This window comes from Haemaphysalis longicornis, unplaced genomic scaffold, assembly GCF_048455015.1.
Source record: "Haemaphysalis longicornis isolate Haplotype H1 unplaced genomic scaffold, Haemaphysalis longicornis Haplotype H1 scaffold_7, whole genome shotgun sequence".
NCBI classification, from domain to species: domain Eukaryota; kingdom Metazoa; phylum Arthropoda; class Arachnida; order Ixodida; family Ixodidae; genus Haemaphysalis; species Haemaphysalis longicornis.
In genome coordinates this window covers 195,399,210-195,422,854 of record NW_027526422.1, presented here as the reverse complement: position 1 = coordinate 195,422,854, position 23,645 = coordinate 195,399,210, and the positions used below count along the sequence as shown (strand labels likewise).

At 47.3% G+C, this 23,645-nt stretch overlaps 1 protein-coding gene across 2 annotated transcripts in view; it reads right to left on the bottom strand.

Moving 5' to 3' along the window:
- The window catches only part of LOC144145679 (uncharacterized), a 40,290-nt gene extending 18,005 nt beyond the window's left edge, over positions 1-22,285 (bottom strand). Inside the window, exons 1-2 of one of the 2 annotated variants that reach the window (XM_077677342.1) lie at positions 21,989-22,285; positions 1,195-1,329 (exon numbers count right to left, since the gene is read on the bottom strand). In XM_077677342.1, the coding sequence (XP_077533468.1) occupies positions 1,195-1,329; positions 21,989-22,273 (420 nt within the window). In that variant the 5' untranslated portion in view covers positions 22,274-22,285. The remainder of the gene's footprint in view (positions 1-1,194; positions 1,330-21,988) is intronic. The other variant, XM_077677341.1, reaches the window with a different exon arrangement.
- Between the last annotated feature and the right edge of the window lie 1,360 nt (positions 22,286-23,645).

Genomic DNA, 23,645 nt, shown 5'->3' with positions numbered 1-23,645 from the left:
CGAAATGCGTGGCTCCTGTAGCGCCATGTCTGCTTGCTCCGATGTCCTCACAGCTTGGCTGATTTCTTCTCTGACAATTTCGGCGATGGACACCGAAGCAGGTGACACGTTTCCCAGTTGAAGGCGGTGGAGCTCCTCTCTGACTATTTGCCTCACGATCTCGCGGAGCCCAGGCATTCCGAGCTGAGCTACGTTTGACACGGTGGCTCCTTCGCGGTGGTATTGCCGGGCCCGTTGCCGAAGCGCCCTCTCGATCGCCGTAGCCTCCTTAATAAATTCGGAAACGGTTAATGGCGGATTCCGTACTAGACCGGCAAAGATTTCTTCCTTGACCCCTCGCATGAGGTGCCGCACCTTCTTGTCCTCAGCCATGTCGGGGTCTGCCCGCCTGAACAGACGAGACATGTCTTCGGCGTATGTCGTGACGCTCTCATTAGGACGCTGACTCCTGGCTTGAAGCGCAGCCTCCGCCGTTTCTTTGCGGTCACCGGTCACGTAAGCCGGAAGTATCCGCCGGCGAAACTCCTCCCAGGACGTCATCTTGGCCTCGTAGTTCTCGAACCACGTTCGTGCGCCTTCCTCCAGAGCGTAGTACACATTATGTAGCTTGCGCTCCTCGTTCCATTCGTTGAACGCGGCGACGCGCTCGAACTGGTACAGCCAGTCCTCCACATCTTCAAAGCTCTCCCCATAGAAGATCTTCGGCGTCCGTGGCTGATGAACCACGTACTGAATGGAAGGGGTAGGTGGAGGAGGTGCATCCACGACGCCGGTGTTTCGCCCCATCATCTTCCGATTCCGATCAGCCAAGGGCCCGCACTCTGCAGGCAATCCGCGTAGGCGTCGGCTGATCCGCTCGTGAACTGGCGTAATTTCGCTACCTGGCGGCCTTGTAGTCGGCGTCCTGGTAGGACCGGGTATCATGTACCCCGCAACTCCACCACTTGTAACGGTGAAAGGGAGCACTGGGGTTTGCAGCAATAAAGAAAAGCACTTTATTTAGAGGGCGAACTTGTGCCCGTAAGTCTCCTGTCACCGCTAGCTACAGCGTCCACCGAAAACTGTTCCTTCGTCTTTCTCTTCGCCTTTTTCCTCAGCTGCTGGCTTCAACGTCCTCACTTCGAATACTGGGTGTGGGTCGCTGGGTCTGTCTGGCAATGATGATAATAATGCCGTGGCAATATCAAAACATACACTTCCATGTCCGGTGAATAAAGCATCTGTGTTGCATCCGTGTCCACCTCGGCTGGCAAGCAAACCGCTCGGAGCCTGGACCCCGCAGCAACCTTCATCGAAATCCATAAACTCATTGAGTTCTGCATCGTGCACCTGTAAACACGCCAATCAACAAAATTTTCACCCACAATAAATACTCATAGCAATCATAAAAAAATAATTTAAACTGCAATAACAAAATTGATGCAAAGCAAGGTGCCACGTGAATTATAAACTGGACGTACAGTACAGCTATTACAAAGCGGGGGAAAAAAGAAAAAAAACCGGCGGGGGGTGAATTGAACCCACGACCTCATCGCCTGCAAGCAGAAGCGTAACCCCTACTCCATTCCCCGAGGACTCCGAAATTGCTTTTAATGGCCTGTTTTCTTTTAGTCTCAAAGGAACTACACACTGTCAGTTCCGTCTGGACGGAACAGTTATTCCGCTGCTTGCGTAGCTGCAAGGCGGTACACCAGAGTTCCTTTTCTTTCTCCCGATTCACACGTGTTCATTGTTTCTGAGCTCAGTGCTGGTTTAAAATTAACTCGACTAACATGATAACCGAAACACACACTGATATATGCTAGCTGCCCGCAAAATAAACGGTGTTCGCGCAGCCCCCATCCCCCCACTCGGCGAGCTGCATCGTAAAGAGATGCATCTCAAACCCCACCCCCACCCCCCCCCATATTCGTACACAGCGCGCACTGCGCGAGCGACAATGGAGAGGCGAGAGGCGGCAATGGAGGCGAGGATGAGCAAATGCGCATGATCGCGGAAAGCGCGCGCGCGTTGCTGGCCTCTGCTTTCTGCGCACACGCTCAGTCTCATCAATTCTACCTCTCCGTGGTGTCATCATACGTATATGCCTGCCCATCCGAGCTCGCGAGGTACTGCTGAGAACTGACGGTGCGCACTGGCATGCATGCATTGCGATGCGAAGCTTGGCCATCATCCGATAGTACCAGAAGAGATAGATGATACCTATGTAATGAGAGTTATCTACTCACCTGGATGAGAATCCTCTCTGTTCTCTTGATTTCGGGGAACTTCGAAAAAAATGCTTCTTGGATATCCACCAAATTAGAATCCGCCGAGATGAACAAGGGCCTAATAAACTGCTCAAAGGACGCTACGCATTTAAACGTTCCCATACTTACAAATACAATTGATGATGATGATGGTAAGTGTTTAATGGCGCAAGGCCAACGAGGGCAAAGAGCGCCAGAGACAAGGTTATTTAATGAAGTGAAGTGGTTAGCACAAAAAGGTAGGTTAAAAAAACGTGTCAACCGAACATAGTAAAATCAATTAAAGATAATGGTGATGGCTGGTGTATAGGGCCAGTTTCATTATGCGTGATAGGAAATGAGGTTTAAAAACTTGACTTCTGACAAATACTCAAACACACGTTTCACGGAAACAATGGCATCGTCACCTAGAAAAAACGATGGATGTAGGGGAATATGTTGTCTTTAGAGTTCTCTGAAGTGTTTGTGTCGTGTTGTGTGAAGTGCCTTGCATGTTATTAGTATGTGCACTACAGATAGGGCCTCTCCGCACCTGCTGCACTGGGGTGTAGGAGATCCCGTCAGCAGATACGAGTGAGTTGCATGCGTGTGCCCTATCCGTAGCCTACCCTAGGCGACTTCCGTGTGTCTGTTGTGTGAGTCAGATGTGTACCGTCCCAAGTGTGGCTTTATTACATGTAGTTTGTTGTCTGTCTGTTCGTCCCAGTGTGTTTGCCATGTTCTCCGCAGGTGTTGTCTTATGTGTGGCTTGAGGTCTGTGTAGGGTACCGTTGTAATGTCCACAGTGTTCCTGAGTGCAGCAGCAGCGGCCCTCTCGTCTGCCAACTCGTTCCCAGCGATGCCTGCGTGTCCTGGGACACAGCAGAGGACGAGGTCATGCTTTTGTGCATACACGGACATGATAGTGTTGAATACAAGATTAACTATGTGGTTTTGGGGGGGCTTGTGCGATGACAGTGCGCGAACAACACTCAAAGAATCTGTATAGATGACGAAATTGGGAATTTGATTTTCAAGAATGTGTCGTACAATCAGTAAAATTCCATACGCTTCTGCTGAAAAAAATGTGTGCACGCTCATGGTTCTGGCTGCATTGAAATTTGGACCATGAGCAGCGCACTACACCATAGTGGAGGTTTTAGAAGCGTCACTATAAAATTCTGCACATGTGTATTTAAACTGCAAAGACAGAAAGTGCTGCAGTGTTGCAGCTCGTGGTACACGATTTTTGTCAGGTCTCATAAAAGAAAGGTCGCACGACACAGGGCGAACTTGCCAAGGCGGTAAACTGTTAGAAAAGGTTGACCTGTACACATCTAAAAACAAAGCACTGAGATCCGAGGCTCTCTCTCTCACTCTAAGTGAAAAGGGCAGAGGAACGGATGGGCGATTTACAAAGAGCAGAGATGTTGATGTATCGTTAAAGACAGGATAAAAAGGATGATTATTCAGCGACGAAATTTTAAAAGCATAAAGCAAGTCCATGTACGTTCGTTGGTTCTCAAGGCTCCACTTATCACACTCGACATAAAGAGACTCGGCAGGGCTAGTGCGAAAAGCACCCGAAGCCAGACGAAGGCCCAAGTGTAGCACTGGGTCCAGAATTCGCAAGGCTGTCTTAGTCGCCGACCCATACACCACACTGCCATAGTCTAAACGAGACCCAACCAACGCAGTATACAAGCGAAGCAGGAGTTCTTTGTCGGAACCGTAGGATTGGTGGGAGAGAACCTTAAGTATATTCATTGTTTTCAGACATTTATTTTTAAGTTCCTTGATGTGGGGAATGAATGTGAGTTTGTGATCAAACACAACACCTAAGAACTTGTGCTCCTTGTTCACAGGAAGCGACACGCCAATAAGATGAATGTCTGGGTCTGGATGGACCCCGCGCTTCCTGGAGGAGACAACGCAGGAGCTTTTTACAGGATTCAATTTAAAACCATTCTTGTCTGCCCAGCCGGCAAGTTTCTTTACACCAAGCTGGACTTGACGTTCGCAGACTGACATATTGCATGATTTATAGGATATCTGGACGTCATCTACATACATGGAATAAGAGATTGTAGGTGGCAGTGCCTTACCAAGAGAGTTCAGTTTTACTATGAAGAGAGTGCAGCTCAACACGCCACCTTGTGGCACGCCATTTTCTTGCACGTGAACCTTTGAGAGTGCACCACCGACTCTTACTCGGAACGTTCTGTCTGACAAGTAACTGACAAGAGCGTTCAACATGTTACCCGAAACACCCTACAAATACAATTGCGGTGATTAAGCAATGAAAGAAAAACTACCAACTACACAGAAAAAAACAAGACGCGGCAAAATCGTGGCGGGACAAAGAAAACTTGGGAAGACCTCCTGGAGCACAGACACCTGGACCCGAAAGCTAGCTTTCCCGCCAAGCAAGAACTCCTCTCTCAGCTCCTTATATAGCTTGGGAGAGTTTCAGTGTTCTCCTCTGAGATCCTCATCATCGTAAACGCCCTGTTTGCGATTTCTAACGGTGTAAACACTATTATAAAAACGCTATGTTTTTATAGGGTTTTTTGGTGTCATTTTGAGGATATATGCTTCTCCTCGTGCGGTTACGAAGCTGGCGACAGAGAAACTAATGACGGGCAGTGATGCATTCTTCGCATTCTTTCCGTTCTTTCCTCCATGGATGTCTTTCGCGCCTTTCTTTTGTGCAGCTACTTTTTGTCTTTCATTAACGTTGTGCAAGTGTGGCGTTTGCGTACGACGCCCTTTGAAGTATGAAGCGTGCGCTACGCGTCGTACGGCGCCTCAACCCCACCGTGATGCCTGTTTTACACTGCCCGAGGTGAGTCTTTATCGCGTCATCCGTCAAGCGAGTGGTGCACCACATGGCAATACACCGCTGCGAGCCAGACTTTCATGTGATTTGTGGTATACACCGCTGTACGGCGTCGTATCGCCATTACTTTGTGTATAAGCAGCATGCGTACCGTTCGCCTAGGAAGGCTGCAGGTGTAGTTGCCGCAGCATCGGGTGATGACGCTGCAAGGAACGGTGAGGATGACGTCGTCGAAATGCATTCGTCCGGAAGCGATCTAAACTGCAGCGACGATGGTGACGATGTAAATGAGACGTCGCCGAGTGGTGGGTACAGCACAAGAGAAATGCAGAAGCAGCTTATTCTGTTTTACCTTAAAATAACGGAAAAACTGCGGTTGCCATTCTCAACAGCCGATGAAATCTTCAGTGTGATGAGGTCTCTCATCCAGCAAGTTTTGGAGGGGCACACGCATAGAACACTCAAGTTCCTCGAACAAATAGGTGTAGCTTCGTTTGCGAGAGGCAAGCTGTCGTCCCATCTGAATGAAGACATTGTGCAAGACATGTTTGCTGGACTGGAAAGCACACACCTGAGAAAGAAATTTGTTGCAGAAAATTTTTTGCATACAGATGTTACTCGGGTGCAACTGCGGACCGCAAACTTTGTGGACACCATGAGTTACGTGCCAGTCCACAAAGGTCTGACCAACTTCTTGCACTCTCAAGATATATTGGAGTGTTTAATGCAGCCTGCACCAACGTCAACAGATGTACTTTCAGACTTTGGTGATGGAGAGTTCCTTTCACAGCGCCATGACGTCGTGCAAGATGGAGCTCGCAGCACTATATTCCTGCTTTTGTATACAGACGAGCTAGTGACAAATCCACTTGGCAGTGCTGCTGGACAGCACAAAATTCTGGCGGTGTACTTCTCAATTTTGAACATCCACCCAAAACGCCGATCAAAGCTCAGCGACATTTACCTCTTGCTCCTGGTTGTTTACTCTGCGGTGCAATGACATGGCATGAAAAAAGTGCTGGAACCTTTGGTGCAGGATCTGAACCGGGTACACGAAAGCGGCCTGGACTTAAAAAGTTTGCACTTCAGTGTGGTGACAGTAGCCTTTACTGGAGACAACCTTTCCATGCATCGTCTAGCAGGCCTACAGTGCGGCTTCAGTGGGGGCCAGGTCTGCCGTTTATGCTTGGCCCGGCACAAACATCTCAAGCTGCTGCATTCAGTGGATGACTGTGTGGAGAGGACGACTCGGGCACACAGAAGCCACCTTGAGGCACTTGCCATTGACCCTGCAAGAAATGGACCCCTCTATTGTATAACCAGTGTTTCACCTTTAAATGGCGTGAGCAACTTCGAAGTCATGGAGCAGCTACCACCTGATGCCATGCATGACATCCTCGAAGGTGGTGCTGCTGTCGTACTTCGGCGTGTTTTGTGCGGCTTAACTGAGGACAAGGTACTGACAAAGGAGGACCTTGAATGAGTAACAAGTTTCAGGTATGGCCACCATGACAAGAAAGCAACCCCAGTTACAGTAAAGGACACTTTCGTGACTGGTAAAGCTTGTTCGAGAGGAACAGCCAGCCAGAAGTGGTGCCTCTTCAGGCTACTCCCGCAGATTTTTGGTGATGTCGTTCCTGAAAGAAATAGGCACTGGGAAGTATACTTGGCGTACCGTCATGTTGTGGACATAATCCTGGCTGTGAAAATTCCAAAAGACTGCATTCCTTATCTGCAAGTGAAGGTTGAGGAGTTCTTTGAGTTGTACACCACGCAATATCCCAATGCAGTCGTGACACCCAAGCTCCACTACCTAATTCATTATCCAAAATACCTGCTAAAGTATGGACCGGCTCGTCGCTTCTAGGGAATGCGTTTTGAAGCGAAACATTCGTACTTCAAGAACATCGCACTGAAGGTGAGAAATTTCTGCAACATTTGCTTCTCGCTGGCTACACGTCATCAACTGCTGCAAGCATACGAATCGTCAGGAAATGTGTTTCATTGTCCTCTTGAAGTGACCGAAGAAAAGACGGTGCACAAAACCGAACTTCCCGAAGAGGAGCAGGCAGCCATTGCCAAAGCAACACAAGAGGCAATGTTTTCCTCAGTAAAAACAGCAAGTCTCGACAGTTGTCACTATCGTGTTGGTGACGTGTTTGTGCATGGTGTGCAACATGATGTCCCACAGTTCTTGAAGATCATAAGAATATTTGTGGTCTGCAACTCACTAATGCTGCTCAGCCAGCGGCTTTCCACACTGCGTTGTGATGAGCACAGATGTTCGTGCATAGTACAGGCTTGTGATGAGAAAGTTGTTGTAATGCTGGACAGTGTGGCTGACTTTTATCCCCTTGACCTTTACCATTATGGGGATGAGTATGAAGTGGTTCCCCATTATGCAATTTTTTAACTATGCCTAAAAATGTTTAATGCTGCAGTTATCGTACATTTTGTAGTCATTTTGTCAGCGACTCTGCACTGTTTCACTTCCTATTCTGCGCGCTTCTTTTTTTGCCGTTTTACGTAATGATATCTATCCCATGTTTTTTTTTCTTTCTTCGTGTGTGCGTTATTGTGTACAGCCTGCAGCCCACTAATAATGTTCTAAGTGCAGCTTTCCACAGTGCCTGTAGCAACCACTCAGTGAAGGCATGTTATGAGAGTATCCGCTTACTTTATACCTTTTTGCCCACTACTAAGATTCTGGGGGATTTTTTGTGTAATAGAAGCGCGTGAGCTGTGATGTGAACTTTATAGGAGGGTTTTTAGCAGTTTTTACATACAACCATAGAGTGAGTCTCCAAATGTTGTAGTTGCGTTTTAATTTTTGTTTCTCATTGCTTCTTAGACTAGACGTTCTGCCACTTCCTGCTTATGTTCTGCTTATGTTGTATTTTTCACATGGCTTCACTTTATTGTTTGTGTGTGAATGTGGTTGGGTTGGTGTGAGTGTTCCTGTAAATATGTGTTCTATGCTACATTGTGAGTCAAGTCATAGCCCCTTCTGCAGACCTGTGTGTTAGAGTGACAGAAATAAAAATAGTTTGTTCCAGCAAACAAAGCCTTTGCTAAATGTTGTCTGTAGTCCACTCTCATACTTATTTCAACTTTTATTGCATTGCTGCTTTAAATTTCAAACATGTAAATTGAAACAGCCCCTCTTCGCCATTTTGGAGTTTGTTACATGCTATGAAATGGTGGAAACGTGAAAAAAGTAGGACAGCCCACTTTATTTAGTGCAACTGGCACACCTAGTTTGCACTCTTACATTGAGTCAGGTGTGCATTAAATGAAAAGACGGATTGAGCAACACTAACGATGTGCAAGCAGTGAGCAAGGTTTTAAATAGATGCGAATGAAGGAGGTCCAACAAGAAAAATTGTTTAGATACTACTGATAATTTGAAATGCTTGCTGGTCGCCTTTCATTTGAGTTGCACATTTTGTTTGGCTGGTGTGACACAGCTGTTAAAAGGAGTGCACAGATTTTCTTAAGGACCTCTCTGAAGTCACCTGGCCAGACATTGCTAGAAATATTAGAGTGAAGCAATGTTAAAAAACTGGTTCATAAAGAGCTTCCAAACCCCTACACCTGTGAGCTCAAGAAAGAATTTTACAATGTTGACAATGCTAGGTGCCGTAGGCAACTGCGTGCTGTTTGTTTCCGTGCACTTCTACGATAGCTATTTTTTCTGTTATGAATGATATATGTTGGAGTATCATTTTGAAGTGACCACAGAGAGGCAGAAATGCTGATTTATAATTTGGCTTTGTTAGGGTAACATGATTTAGCAGTGTTAGATTTGTGACAATTGTCCATCAATAACTTTCAAAATACCAAAGCCTCAAGAATTAAACAGGGCCATTGGGTCCCAGTCCAAAGGCTGGCAGTGTACCTTGAAATAAGCTGTATCACCTGCTTAACTACGAACAACAGTGTGCGTATTGTGCTTTTCACAATTTGGTACCTAATGGGCTTTTCCAGACAGATTTTGCTATGAACTCACTAAGCAGAGTCAACTGTTTCCACACTTTTTCTTTTAAAGCAAAGCTTTCTACCTCTACCAGCCAACGGTCCTTTCGTGGCGTGTGGGACAAGAAACTCCCAATGCGGCTGCGGAGGGAAGGGTGTTTTTCACTCAGCACAGTGTAGATTAAACGGCGAATTTACCCAGCGTTCCCCGTGCACTCACGCCAGCGGACGCACCGGTGTGACTCGGCTTTGTCGTGTGCTTTAGCAACGGATGTTTTTGGCCTGTTTAGGCACAGCTTCGCGTCCATTACACGCTTCCTTTGCACGGAGTGATTAATTTGTTTGACAGCACCTCATGGGTAACCCGGACATGACAGAATAAAGTGGTAGATGCGTTAAAGATTGGTTTGCCGAGAGAGAAAACACATTGTAGAGACCACATACAGACATCTGGCCGCTAAACAAACAGTACCTTTTGCGCACTTCTTGCCACGAATGGGACTCCGTTTTCTAAATTGGTGAATACCAATTCGGTTGTGTTTTAACAGGTATTATTACAAAAGGCAAAAGGAGCAACTGGTTCTAATAAATAGCGATTGTATGAGTTCCCTCAGCTTTCTCGCATTTCTCAAACTTACTAAACTTGCTAGTTTAAATTGGTATCAATGGGAATCACTCAGCTCACATGCCCAATTGTTTTGGTGTCCACGCTTGTGTCGCATGGTGATGTAGCCCCGAGCTAGCACATCAGGATGGTTAGGTTCCGCTGTCTCACCCTTTGAATGACGCTCCTCGCCGTTCTCTTTCTGCCGACACACGTCCGGGTTACAGCGGCGGCGTCTGCCGCTCTATAGCCCAGCCGTGGCCGACGCTTTTGCGTTCAGGACACCGCCGCTGTGAATTCTAGGTAACAGCTGGCAGAATCTCTGGTTTCACTCTTTCTGGAGCCACGTGTGTGAATTCAAGTGATGTCGCATGGCCAATAGTTATGGGTGTCATTTACAGCTTTGCTTTCCAACCACCTTCACAGCGTGGATTGGAGCCAATTTTTGTTTGTGCTAAATAATTTATCACTAATTCTTTAGCTGTAGACATTTGATAAATTTAAAAACCACTGATAAAATAACCTGTTTTAAGTAAAGGTGTAAGCGAGAACTTCCTGTAGTGAAGCTTGATATGTGAAATGCAGTTTAAAGGTAGTGGGGACAAAAAAGAAGAAACTTTCAAGAGTTGTGCAAGAATCTTTCAAAGCGATCCTTGTGAAGGGTTAGCTAGACAACTGTTCACATGTACTGGTGGTTATTTGTAAACTGCAGTTGTTTTGAGTCTGAACAGAACTTCATTTCACGTGATTTTTGTGTGATAGTTCACATATACAAGGCCATCACACAAGGGCAGGTTTGCTGGGCTTGATTAAAGGATGATCATAATGGCTGAGTGCTAAAAGGGGAAAGGAGTAATTTGCCAAGCTCTGGAGCAGTGAAAAGAAAGTGGGCATGTTGACTCCAAAGAAACAGCCTTTATTGATTGATTATTGGGTTTAATGCGCCGAAGCTACAAATGGGATATGGGGCTATGAGGCAAGCCGCAGTGGAGGGCTCAGTATTTCAGCACCTGGGGATCTGTAACGTGCGGCAAAATCTTGAACGGACGGGTGCTTTCGCTTTCCGACCCTATCAGAAAAGTGACCACTGCGTCAGGGAATCAAACCTGTGTACTCAATTAGGCTCAGCAGCGCAACACCCTAGCCACTGAGCCACCATGCCGGCTTGACAAACAACCTGCACTGATCAGCCGTCTTGCTTTTTCTTCACGTCCTTGCCCTACTTGAGCAATTTCAACCTGGTGCTCCAGTTGCAATTGCATGTTTCTCAGTTGCAAATGGCATCATGACTAGAGTTCAAGGCATTTATTTTTCTTGACTTTATACATCTATTGCTAAGAAGTTGCATCACTGAATGCAGCCTTTGCTGCATGTATAGTCATGTTATGATGACTCCCAGTGGTGTAATGATGATATTGATTAATGTGTCATTTGATATTTGTAAGAAGTCAGTCAAACTATATGCTTCATGTAAATTTGTTGCTAAATTATTTTGAAATGCACTGCATGTGCTCAGGTGCCATTTTTTTCACAAAGAATGAGTTTATTTATGTGGATATTACAGATTTATACCAGACCCGTGAGAGGAATTAGTGAGGCGATGTTAACAAAACAAATCTAAAAAAAAAGTGCGTGATCGCGATCACGCACTTTTTTTCCAGATTTGTAAGTAAGTAAGTAATAATAAAATAAGTAAAACTAATAATATAATAATAATAATAATAATAACAATAAAATAAGTAAAACTAACATCGCGATGTTAGTTTTACTTATTTTTTTACGATTAGGGAAGGACATCAAGTACAGCAGTTCAGGAAATGTACCCTCAATGAGCTAAATCTACATAGGCAACTTACTAATACCTGAATGCAATAATTGGTTGCAATTAAGATTATTCTCAATATTATATGAACAGGCCTACAGAGATACAGGCGCCGCGCATGCGCCCCTGTGGCAGATCCAGGAGGAGGGCAATCGCTCGCCACCAAAGCTTGCTTCATTCCCACATTCTGGCCATGCGCCTAGGCACCCTCACCCCCGTCCCTTCTTGAAGAGGTCAATTTATATCCGCCTCTGGTTAGGTAAAAATGCGTTTCCCACTTTTAAAGCCCTTACAGACGTCACAGACATTCGTTCCGTGACGCGGTAAGCGCCATCCCAGCTTTTCCAGCACTTTAATTGTCCGTGGATACTTAGATCTAAGGTTCCGCTCGAAAATCACGCAACGCACGCGAGGCGTAGCCAGGCGCTACCCGCCGGGGCCGCGTTTGAACGATGCCGCGAAGCCACGGAGCAGCGGGGGAGAAACGTTACTCCCTTCCTACGTCCCGACAGGGGGCGTAGCACAGAAACTGGCGGAAAGGGACGAACCGTCCGGGGGAAGGGCGCAACTGAGCGGAGATGGGGAGTAACGCCAAAAGATGCTCCCTTTTTCTACCCTTTTTTTAGAGTGCACGCCGCTGCCCCTCGCTCACTCACACCGGGCTGTTTCCCACGAGGGCCACGAACCCCCATCGGAAGCAACAGTTAAGCCCACCCCGCTGCAAACATACTCCGAAATACTCGCCCACTACAGGAACGAGCGTCGCAAATACCCATTCCCCCACCCGAACCTCTCTCGCGATGAAGCTACTACCTTCCGGCGCCTACAGACAAACTCCTACCCACATAACACCCTGCTGCATGCCATGTATCCCACCCAATACCCTGCCACATGCAAATCCTGCCCCCACCCAGGCACCCTGTACCACATTGTATGGGAGTGCCAGCAATCCCCTTCCCTCACCCCTAATCCTAACCCTACCTATGAGCAGTGGGTGGAGCTGCTGACCAGCTCCGACCTTCCACACCAACGACGATTGGTGGAGAGGGCACGGATGGCCAGCATAGCCCAAGGCATCCCGGACTAAGGAAGCCTCCCACCGGGCGGGTGCCCTAACATCAGCACCTGGTCTCCTATAAAGTTTATTCATCATCATCATCGTCGTCCACAACTTTCGTTTTCCGCCACTACGGCAAAAAAATGGCGCTAGTGTCGCGCGGCAAACTCCAGGTTCCGGTCCCTATAACATGGCCCCTCCTGATTTCGTTTTTCCATCCGCTCTCTCGGTGCCAGAAAAGGGTTTCTCTGATTTCTTCAAATGCGTTAGGAAGGCAAAAGTAGATAACGTATTCCTCGCCATTATCACCAACACCACATTGAGGACGTTTTCAGGGTAAATTCCTTTTTATTGACCTCCACCTGGTCGTGTCCTGCGATTCCTGAGTCCAATGTGTGCTACGAATATTTTTATTTTGTCCCTGCATCGAGTTAATGGCCCTTCCCTTCTTCCAGGCCCATCCATGCATGTCCAGTCTATAACCCTGGTGGTCCAGGCGTTGTTAGTTTGTGGGACGAACAAAATTGCAAGGATGATACTGCCTCGTATGCTGTCCTGATGATGGTGTTTCTTTCCATTTATTTGGAGTAGGTGAATTTGTGGTGCGCTAGGCTTTGCAATATTCTTCTAAAGTTCTGTAGCTGCATCAGTCACAGCGTTTCTTCTCTTTTCGATGATCTTGTCTGAAGGGCACGAAAAACGCGTGTCCTGCTGAAAAGATCTGCTGAAAACGCGTGTCCTTTCTTTCGCATCTGCCATTATACCACTGTCCTCCTTTCCAATCTTCAGTTGCCGTTGCGCCACATTGCGATTCAGCGGATCCCTCAACACTTGCTTCCTTACTAGTAGCTTCCGGGTGGCAGCGGTTACTTACTTCCATGGATGCCTGATGAGCACGCCTGATAGCGGACGGCTTGGAGAACGCGGGAATCGAAAAATGAGCCTAATAACCCTATCACGTTAGTAGTCGCGTCGCGAAATTATTTTTTCGGGCAAACCAATCTTTCTGGTGCTACAAATCAGCTCGCCGAGGTGCTTCAAGTTTCCTGCAGCGCTATGCTGCTTTGTTGGGGAGCCTTTCGTGAACCTTTCGAGTGGGCGCCTGTGTCGGTGACTCAGGCTAGCGGCGACAACCAACGGGCCCCAACAAGCCACGACATGCCTCCGCAAGTCCGGATTGCTGGCGCCTTGCTGTCTGCGTGGTTTTCAAACTTCGGCGTCGGCAAGCACAACGTGTGAATACATGCCCGAAGGACGCGGACTCCCTTGCGGAGATATCCTCTCTCCCCTCTCTCGGAGTAAGCGTGCGCCAATACTACCCGCCCGTCACGAACTCTGGAAGGAGCGTTGCGTGTGTGTACATTTCGCGCTTTGTACAAAAACAAAAGTTAACGCTTGTTTGACCGTTAGCGCTTTCGGTATAAATAAGAGCCCCCAGAGTACAGAAGCGAATTCCTATTGGAGCAGTGAATTAATTCTGTCCTTCTGCTCGAGTCCTGAACTGCAACCTCGCCCGTCGGGACAGGGTTCTTGTTCTCATCTTGCTTCGGCCCATCTCTCGCCATGCAGTTGACCAGTTAGGTTTGCTTCGGCTTCTTGTCATCCTCAAGGCAGCAACATTTGCTGGCCGTTTAGGGTGCCTGGATTCCCGCGTCCGCCGTACGACGGCACTGTCATCGAGGCACCCTACTTACTGGCCGTTCACTTCACTACGCTACCACAAGCATGTCGGAGGAGACGGAGCTCGGCTCGGGGACGCCTGCCCGTATGCAACACTGGCGAAAGCTCTGCGGCTCAAAATTTAATGTAGATATCTTGGAAAAAAGTCAAGCTCAAACTGGCCGCTAGAATGACAAAAGGGTATAAGTTACTGAATAATCACTACGAACCGCTTCAACCAGCCTCCGCTTAATCGAAGGGAATCTGGAAACTCTTACATGTACAGCAAATATCCCTGTTCGCATGTAAGGTTTTTCCTGTGATAACGAGAATGTGATCGCGTTGTAAATAGAGGAACACACACTTCTTAAACTTAGTTGAAAAGAAATAAATAAAATCAGTGCCCTTCCTTACTGCGGAAAGCGATGACCATGCACCGGAGCTGAGCGCAGTCCAAGAACTGCATGAAACATACACGTTGTTTTTAAATTTCGATTGAGCGTACTTCTGGACGAGCAGCTGAGTAAAGCCATCACGGAATAGAATTTCATTCTAGCGGACATACATAGCGAAGGATGTCTAGAGAATCTCATGTATTGACAGCACATGGCAATTGCGTAATATTTGCCAGTACACTGTGAAATGCGCGATTATGTGAAAAGTCAAGGAAGCCCGGCTTAATGTTATACAGTCGCCTTAGCGAGGAGTTTTCAGTGTGAACTACGTAATGATAAAACACCTCCGTTGCATGCCCCCGCGCGAGGGACACGAGTAAATGCAGAGCATTGGGGGTGGTTACGTGGCGTAGGTTGTGGTAGTTGGCGGTGGTAGTTGTAGTTGTTGTCGTAGGGGTTGGGTAGTTGGGTTGCGAGACGAGAGAGAGAGAGAGAGAGAGAGAGACGGGAGACGTAAGTACGGAACGTATTATCGTGCACGAAGTTCAGCGTCGGCAGCGCGCCGTCTCACCGCCTTGTCTTCTGCCGCCGTCGATGAAGAGGATGGCACGATGTTTTGAACTGGTACTGCAACGCTGACGTTGGCTCGCGTCGCGGTACTGGTTGAAGGTGATGCTTCCATCCCTTATGAACTTCGACGACGACCAAACTCGAGAGTAAGCAGAACAGAGCGCAGGAGTAGAATGGAGTGAGCCGCGCTGATACCCGCTTTATATTCGTAGCGCGCGCAGTAGAGGGAGAGGAGGTAGCACCTGCTGCTGCAACGCCTCTTTCAGCGCCGGAGCACGCGCATGCGCGCCCGCACCTGTTGTTGAGAGCGAGGAGGAGTGGGGGAGGGGCACACGTGCTGGCTGCAGGCTGCGGACGCCGATCGCCAACGGACGGGTGACATTGTGAGTTTAAGAAATGCTCTGCATTTAAAAATAAGTGTGAACTTCGCGTAATGTTCCAGTCGTTTTTGCGCTTAAATGTGGTATAGGTTGTTTTTGGAGAGTTACAATAAAACATGGGTTACGGATGTTTTCTGTAACCATACACTGTGTGTAGATGTCTATGCATTCATAGCAGACGGGGATTCTGTAACGTCTACATCTTCACTGTGAACTAATGGATTAAGACAAGTAGTTGACACTTGACACTTGGCGTGACAACACAGTCATTCTAGCGGCCAATTATAGTATGACTTTTTCCAAGATATCTACATTAAATTTGGAGCCACAGAGTATTCACCAGAAAGTTGGTGTGCCGCAACAATGAATTTCGCGACACGCAGCTTTTCAGCACACTCTGTCAACGCACGTAATTTTCGCCAAAACCTAGCTTACGACAGCTCTATAACTTCAATGTTCGACCAGCGCACCGCTTGGTAGATCGCATCAATTTTGGCAATGTTGATCCCCGGGTAAAAGACGTCTGCAAGCTACGCGGCGTGTTGCACCAGAGAAGGCAGACCCGCGGCGATGGTCACGAGGTGCCAATGCATAGATAAATAAAAAAATGTGGTGAGAGGACTCTCGGGCTTAACGCAGCCCAATGGCCTGACTCTTGGTTCGTCCGGAAGTTGGCCCAAGTGGTAAAAAATACCTATTTAAAATTAAGCTAACACACTATATTATACTTTTAAAATTATGTTACACATCAGACTACACACTCATTTATGTAGCAAGTTGAATTGCTGTGAATGTAAATTTCCGTTGCTTTGTGCACGATATGAAGACAAGCCTGGTCAAGCCGCCATTTGGCTCTTATGACCGCATTTGCACGTGCGTTTGTGCAACCTCGAGCTAATCTCGGTTAAGGAGAAGAAAACGCCTAGCGCTTTCTTCGCGAATCGGTTTTGCAACCTGAACGAAAGGTGAGACTGTTTTTTGTGAAGTACTGGTGTGGCGTATCATAGTTACGTTTCCTTGTACTGCAAACACTGAGAGCACTGCATTGCCTCAGTGAAATCAGGCATAGCTGGTTCTGCGTCTTTAGGATAGGACTTTGGAAAGGCCCGGAAACGCGTAAGACACCAATTTCGTAGCCGGACGTAACGATATTTGAGGTAGGTTGGGCCGTTTTCTCAAGCGCTGAGGTATGTCAGCGGTACGCGCCCGTCGTCGCACGTAGCGTTTAAGTGCCGCAAACGACGGCGGTTAGTTGCGGAAGTGATCGGCCGGCCGGGGGTCCGTAGGCGAAGCAGGCGTTGTGCACTGTCGCTGCACTGAATTACGTGAGCCACACGCTGCGTTGTATTATACACTAGCTAGCCATTGCTAGCTTGGGCAACTGTTAATGTTATTATTTATTATGGCCGTGATGCACTGCAGAGCCGTCCCGGCGAACGTACGCGACGAAGTAGCCGTATCTGCATTATTTAGCTTATCTGGGCGTAACCAGCAGCCGTACACTCATCGTAAAGTTGTACACGTGCTTGCATACCGAGCTGCCTGCGTACCAAGTGAACCCACTTGCCGACGCCAAAGACGCGCACGCATCACTTCGCTTTGGCGCGTCAGGTGCGGTGAAAACACGTGTTTAATCGGCAGATAACAGCTTTGCTCGAGGCGGGGTGAGTGCGCAGTGAATTGAAAACTTCAAATTTGGTCTTCGTTCTACACCGTATATCACGTCCGGTATCGCAGGCATTCCATAGAACTGTTCCCCACTTGCCGTTTCTTCAAGCGTTTGCTCTTTTCTCCACACATATTTTCGATAGTTTCATAAAACACGTATTGCGCAGATTGCACCTATTCAGTCGGAGATGTGTGCGTTCTTGTGATGTTTCTCAGTCCATGGCCTCTCAGCGTCATCAGTACGATGCTCACTGCTGCTTGCCATGGTGTCCACAGAGTGGCCAAATGTACAGTCGAAAGCTTTATGACAGTAAACACGGGAACACGTGTCGCTCAATGCACGCAGAGCTCTCTGGTGAGAGGTTGGCGGGCTCTCGCAGTTTGTGCGCATGGCGGGCGCACTCCCTGAAAGCGCTTTATCGCGCGGTTGCCTGCTGCATTAGTTGCGTCATGGAGGTTAACACATTTGTTATCACCCAATCAGGCAGAAAACAGCAAAAGTTTTAATGAGTTTGCTCCGTTTCGCGCTTGATGAAAAGCCCATCATCCACACATGTATTCTCTGGAATTGTTTCCAGATATATAACGTAGCTATCGCAGCAGGCAAAAGCGCAATCAACCATTGCCAGGGAGTGGTTCCGCCAAATGTACGAACTACGACAGTTCGCCATCCCATTGTTAAACAGCTCTGCATGCACTGAGCGAGACGCGCACCCGTGTTTACTGTCATAAAGCTTTCAACTGTACCTTCGCCAGGTGCCCGTTCTCGGGATACGTTTCTTTCGCGGCCCGTGGGGCTTGAGGTGTGTTTGGGCTTTATATTACGTTCATTTCACTGTCGCTGTTCATCCTGATTTTACAAAAAAAGCCGTAGGGATTCAGGCGATGTGACCACCATTATCATTTTTTGTTAAACCAAACAATAGCTGAATTGCATTAAGAAGGTGCCTAACCAGTGTTGCCAACTTTACAAAGACCCATATCTTTAGTGTTGCTAAAAGTTTGACCGCATGATTGCTGAACAGTATAAAATAACTTATGTTTTAAATAGGCAACATGCACTAGAGGCAATACTTGAGTACTAGTTGCACTGAAATTTGCAGACTGTTGGCAGGTCATCTGTCATTGCAAACAGTTTATGTACTATATCTTCTATCACCTGTGCAGCTCTACAGGTGCCATCAATACAGAGCCAACCAGCCAGCTGCATTCGTCATACCAGACATGGTGTGAGCACTTCATGGGTCCTGCCCTCACACGACTCAACAGTTGGCCGTGCCAACTGTTCTCCTAGAGTTATTCAGTTCTATTGTTGACTGCATGCATTGTTTCTTGCTGCCTTATTGATGCTCCTGATGGGTACCGCAACTGTATTCCATCTATTGAACCTTGCCATTAGCACCCGGAAATCGAACGCAACTCTGGACTATCCAAAAAGGCGTGACAACTGAAGAGCTTATTGTATAGACAAGGAACAAACTGTTTCTTATCTCCGACGTGCCTCATCTCATTAAAACCACTCACAACAGCATCCAGTCTCGAAACTCCACTCGCAAATTATTGTTGCTTCTAGCACTAATATTGTGAAAGAGTACATCCACGAAAACCTTTTTTACAATATGAAGACTGCCGGGGTAAGAGGTCATGCTAAATGTCGTTTGTCACCGTACGTGCCGCGTGTTGTTGGGGTGACCTAGATGAAGAGAAGAAGATAACCATGTTGGGACCTACGTTTTCCAATCCGCTCATAACGTGATCAGTAAGGATGCCTGTCTCAGCTGAAAAGAACTTCTTGCTGGGCTTGTTGGTGAATAGTTTCCAGCGCCTGTCTTTGTTCTTTGTTTCTTTGTTCGTGTTTTTTGTTGCGCTCCAAATGATGGCTCTCTTGCAGCTCCTCAGAAGTATGTAAGAACTTGGTGTAAGCCCTCAACAGGGAAAACTTTAGTCGAGTGTTTTTTTTTTCTGGCGAATTGTGTACTCGCATAGTGGTGAATAGATGCACCTGTTGTAAGTGCAGTGTACTCCGACTGTGTAGTGCAGTGGTCCTTTTCCGGACTCTGTTTTCAGGTAAGGCACAGCTTGCAAATATACGCAGTGCTCCCATGATCTGCCTCGTAAATCACATTGCGCTGTAATTCTTGTTGAAAACAGGCAGATAAAATGTATAATGCCATGCTGAATGCACATATATGGTGTAATCCGCGAGCATGTAGGCGGCACAGACATTTTTGCCTCTCTCATAGCACATGGTGGATTGCGAAACATGTCCGATGTAAAGTGTACTGTAGTAGCATTCCTCACTGCCTGGTTTTAAGATGAAAAGCATAGTAATGTCAAGTTAAGTTGTGCATTTGTGCACGGCACTGTTGAAATTGTGCTCGATTGCGTGTTCGAAATGGCAAAAATGTGGCACCCGGTCCCACAAACATTGTCGCGTTACCTGATAAGACTCTGTAATGTGTCGCCATTGTCTCATACACAAAAAGCATAAACTACTTCAGTGTTCATTATATTAGACTGTTCATATTTACAGCGGAAGACGTGAATTTGTGTGCCTTAATCGTACCAGGAACCTGTCGTTTGACTACGTACACGTACCTAAAATATCCCCACCTGGCCCTTTGCCTTTACAGTAAAGGCGACGCTTTCGGAAGGTAACCCGGTTTCTTGGGAAAATGGAGCCTTGCAAAGAACCAATAGGAAGTAGTTTTTTTTTTCTTAACGTTTTTGCGTGTGCATGTCCACACAAATGTGATTTCTGTTCAATTACTGCTACTGATCTGAAGTTGCCCAGAGGCAATAGACCTCATTGGAGTTCATCAAATAAGCAAGGCCATCAAAGCCTTGCTTATTTGGTGAACCATCAAGCTCTTGCAAAGCCATCAAGGCCATCAAACTGGGCGCAACTGTTTCCCTTCTTTCACATCCTAACTGGAGAAATTGCCAGAATAAAAAAATTATCTGCGGAGATTGTGGTCGTAAACACTTGCAAGTATCCCAGTGTCTAGATTTTGCTATGGGTGATATTTTTGTACGACTTCAACAGCGCACACAGTCTGAGGGTGTCGTAGATACAAGCAAAACTGCATGGCTGATTCTTCTGCATTTCCTGCGTTTTCAATTACCATGGAGAATTCTTTGTGTGGTTGTGGTACTTTTACTTGTGTATTTTTTTTTCATTTCTGGAAACGTGTTTTCCACTCACTGCTGTGTAGTGTCTCTGTTTTGGTGTATTACGCACTATTTATTATTATATATGTATTGCAAAGAATGATGACAATTTGAACTTGTTGTTCAGTTTACTGTCATGCAATAAATAATTCATTAATGAGGCCTGTGTGGCTTGACAAGATGTGAACACACAATAGATTTCTTAACCATCTGTGAAAAAATGGTAGTGCAATTTCTCATCTCAAAATTTTTTTCTTTTAAAAGCATGCGGGCACCAAGCCTGATAATGGTATATTCAAATAAACACTAATTAATGCATTAAAGCGTCCGAATACCGTACCGATGCCCGTCGCCGTGAGCAGCGTTTTCGAGCAATTCAAAATACCCGCTAAAATGAGTGTCCCCTAACCGAAAGTGAAGAGTTAGTAGTTTGTCTGCCCGCTCGGCGGTCTACTCTACACTACAGTCAATTCGGCTGCAGGGCTCGATCGGAGTGTCCTCTCTTACTAGTATTTCTTTCTCTATGGCCACAGCGGCTTCCGCGGCTATTGCAAGCACGTAGCGCCGCGGGGAAGCGAGGGAGCCCAGCCGGCCGATGAAAAAGAAAGGACAGGCATGCGCAAAGCGCGCTTGCCGAGAAAGTTCGGTGAGCCTCGATCCGGTCGTCTGTGGCGGATGATGGTGTAGCAATGCAGTTTTGCGCAAAGATTACGGCTCTGGTTTTCCGCCGCTCCACCCCCCACTGCACATCCCGCAATTTTTTTCCTGCCGACTGTACGTATTCATTTCTACCCCTCCAACCCTTCAACGCACAGAAGTCCTCCAGCGTCGCATTCATTCGCTTTCTCCAGTCCTTTAGTTCCAGCGGCCTATTCATACCCAGCTTTCTCGCTCAAAATTCTGACCCCTCAGGAACTTAGCAAAACCACTTTAGGAAAGTTATATTTGGCATAAAGCAAGAAGTCAACGAGAAAGGTGAACCTTACTCCCCATGCATTTCTATGGGATAGCTTCCATGGCTCAGGAACTTAGTCGCGCAAAGTGCGAGACTTGAAACTGTGCACGAAGCAAGTTTTCACCCCCAATATTAGCTGCGAGAAAAAAACTTTACATTTCCCTAAATAACTACAGAGTAATCACTGTTGAAAAGACTGCCATGAGCGGGAAAGCTGCACATGTTTTCTGTGAATGCCAACCGCTGGGAAGCAAATAGATTCCCAAAGCAAAATTATCACTTGGTTAAGACTTAACGCAAGCTTAAAATCTTCTGAAAATTCAGTTAGAAAATTTTTTATTTTCCCTAAATACATGCGAAAAATCAGTATTTCTGCTTATTATTTACGACAGAATGACAATCTTTGCGTAAACGCTTCCATTCTAAGACTGTCCGCATTACCGTATGCCGGCCAGCTGCCCCCACAACGCGTCCCAAGGACGAACCAGTATAATAGTATAATAATTGGAAAATCGTGGAAATGATTGTGTTCTAGAACCCACGAGATTGTCAGTACGTTCCCCATCGATGCCACCAAATTAACCCTCAGACGCTAGTCCAAAACTGTTTGCACGTGAATAATCAAGGCATGCCTATCAGTCGTAAATCCGCCCCCAAAGCCTCACCGTTCGCCTCAGTAGCTGCTCAGCCGGGTACTCCTTGCTGCTGATGTCCGCGATGGCACACGAATCGCCGTCCATTGGACAGACACACTCCGAAATGGTCGAGCAGCTGTTGTAGCAGGACTCGCAGAAGTTGTTGCCACACACAAGCATAAGCATCAGTCTCGGAACGTTGCAACACGCACTGCAGATTCTGGACGAAGGAATGGGATCCACGAACTTCAGGGGCTTCCTTTCAAGGTCTTCCGAATATCCGACCAGTGCGAACTCCTCTCTGCCGTGAGCCATCTTCAAGGGCGTACAGTGGTGATCTCGCTAAGGGTGAACACGGGAGCGCGTGGCCGGCGGTACTATCAGAGCAGCCTACCGTGCCCAGCGCGAACAATCACGCAGTCGCTGTGCGTGCCTGGCCAGGCTATGCTTTCAGCGCGCGCACTGCGTCATCGGAGCGTCTGCGCGTCGTCTGTTATGTTTATCGCGCGTGTAAAGGTGGAGCTATCAGCCACTGTATGAATGAGTGGAAACTAGAATCCACATAAAGAATGTTTCCGTGTGAGCGGTAATTCGTTCTTTAGCTCCAATACAATGGTTTCGGCACAGCAGCGTAACTCGCCCATGAGTTTCAGACTCAATCAAAAGATCACGCAGATTTTAACAGCCCTTTATTTTTGCAAGTGCTTACAAAAAGGGTTTTTAATGCACATAGAAGCACGCAATTCAATGCTTCGAAGGTGTTCACTCAAAGGGGGCGCAGGCGCTACGACCTTCATTCAATATACGGGAGAAAACTATCATTGTTTACCTTTTTATATTAGGCCGTTTTGATGCAAGAATCAAGGAATCGCGGATCAAAGCAAGGTACTATTAGCAGACGAGACGCAGCATAGCAGACGACGAGCAGACGCTCCGATGACGCGATGCGCGCGCTGAAAGCAAAATATCGCTCGGCCCGCACAGCGCATGCGTGATGGTTCGCGCTGGGCACGCTAGACTGCTCTGATAGTACCGGCGGTCACGTGCTCCCGTGTTCACCCTTAGCGAGATCACCACTGTACAGTGCCCGTCAGGCTTGTCTAGGGCAAGCGAGTGCGTGGCTTGGGAGCGTGCGGGCGACATCTGCTGATAGCGGCTGGGTTAGAGATAGCTTGCCATTGCGCGTGCGCCGATCTCGGACAGGGTCAGGCCGGTCTTCGTTTCGCAAGTGCCGCTCGAATTTGCAGATGCCACCACCCTCGAGGGGCGATTGTCTTTCACAGTGGCAGCCGGGAGCGTTGACAGGCCAGATAGACGCGTCGTTCGACGCGGTGCAATAACTCATCAGGTGGTTACGCAATGCTAGAAAGCGACCTCCGCTACTCTTCTGGATCTCATTTTTAGCAAACGAAAAGCACGCAACAAGAACGCACTGCAGCGCTTTCTGTCAAAACTTTTGTGCGATTAATTAACGGCTGCACTGATAATGCATGGCGTCAAATTACACGCTTACCCCGTGTCACCGCCTACGATTGGCACTTCAGAATAAAAGCGTCCCTTGTGGGGTGGGGCGTCTCTAAGTTTGGGAGGCCCATGCTATAAGACGACCGACCCGAGCCTGTCCGAGATCTACGCATGTGCAATGGCAAGCTATCTCCAACCCAGCCACTATCAGCAGATGTCGCAA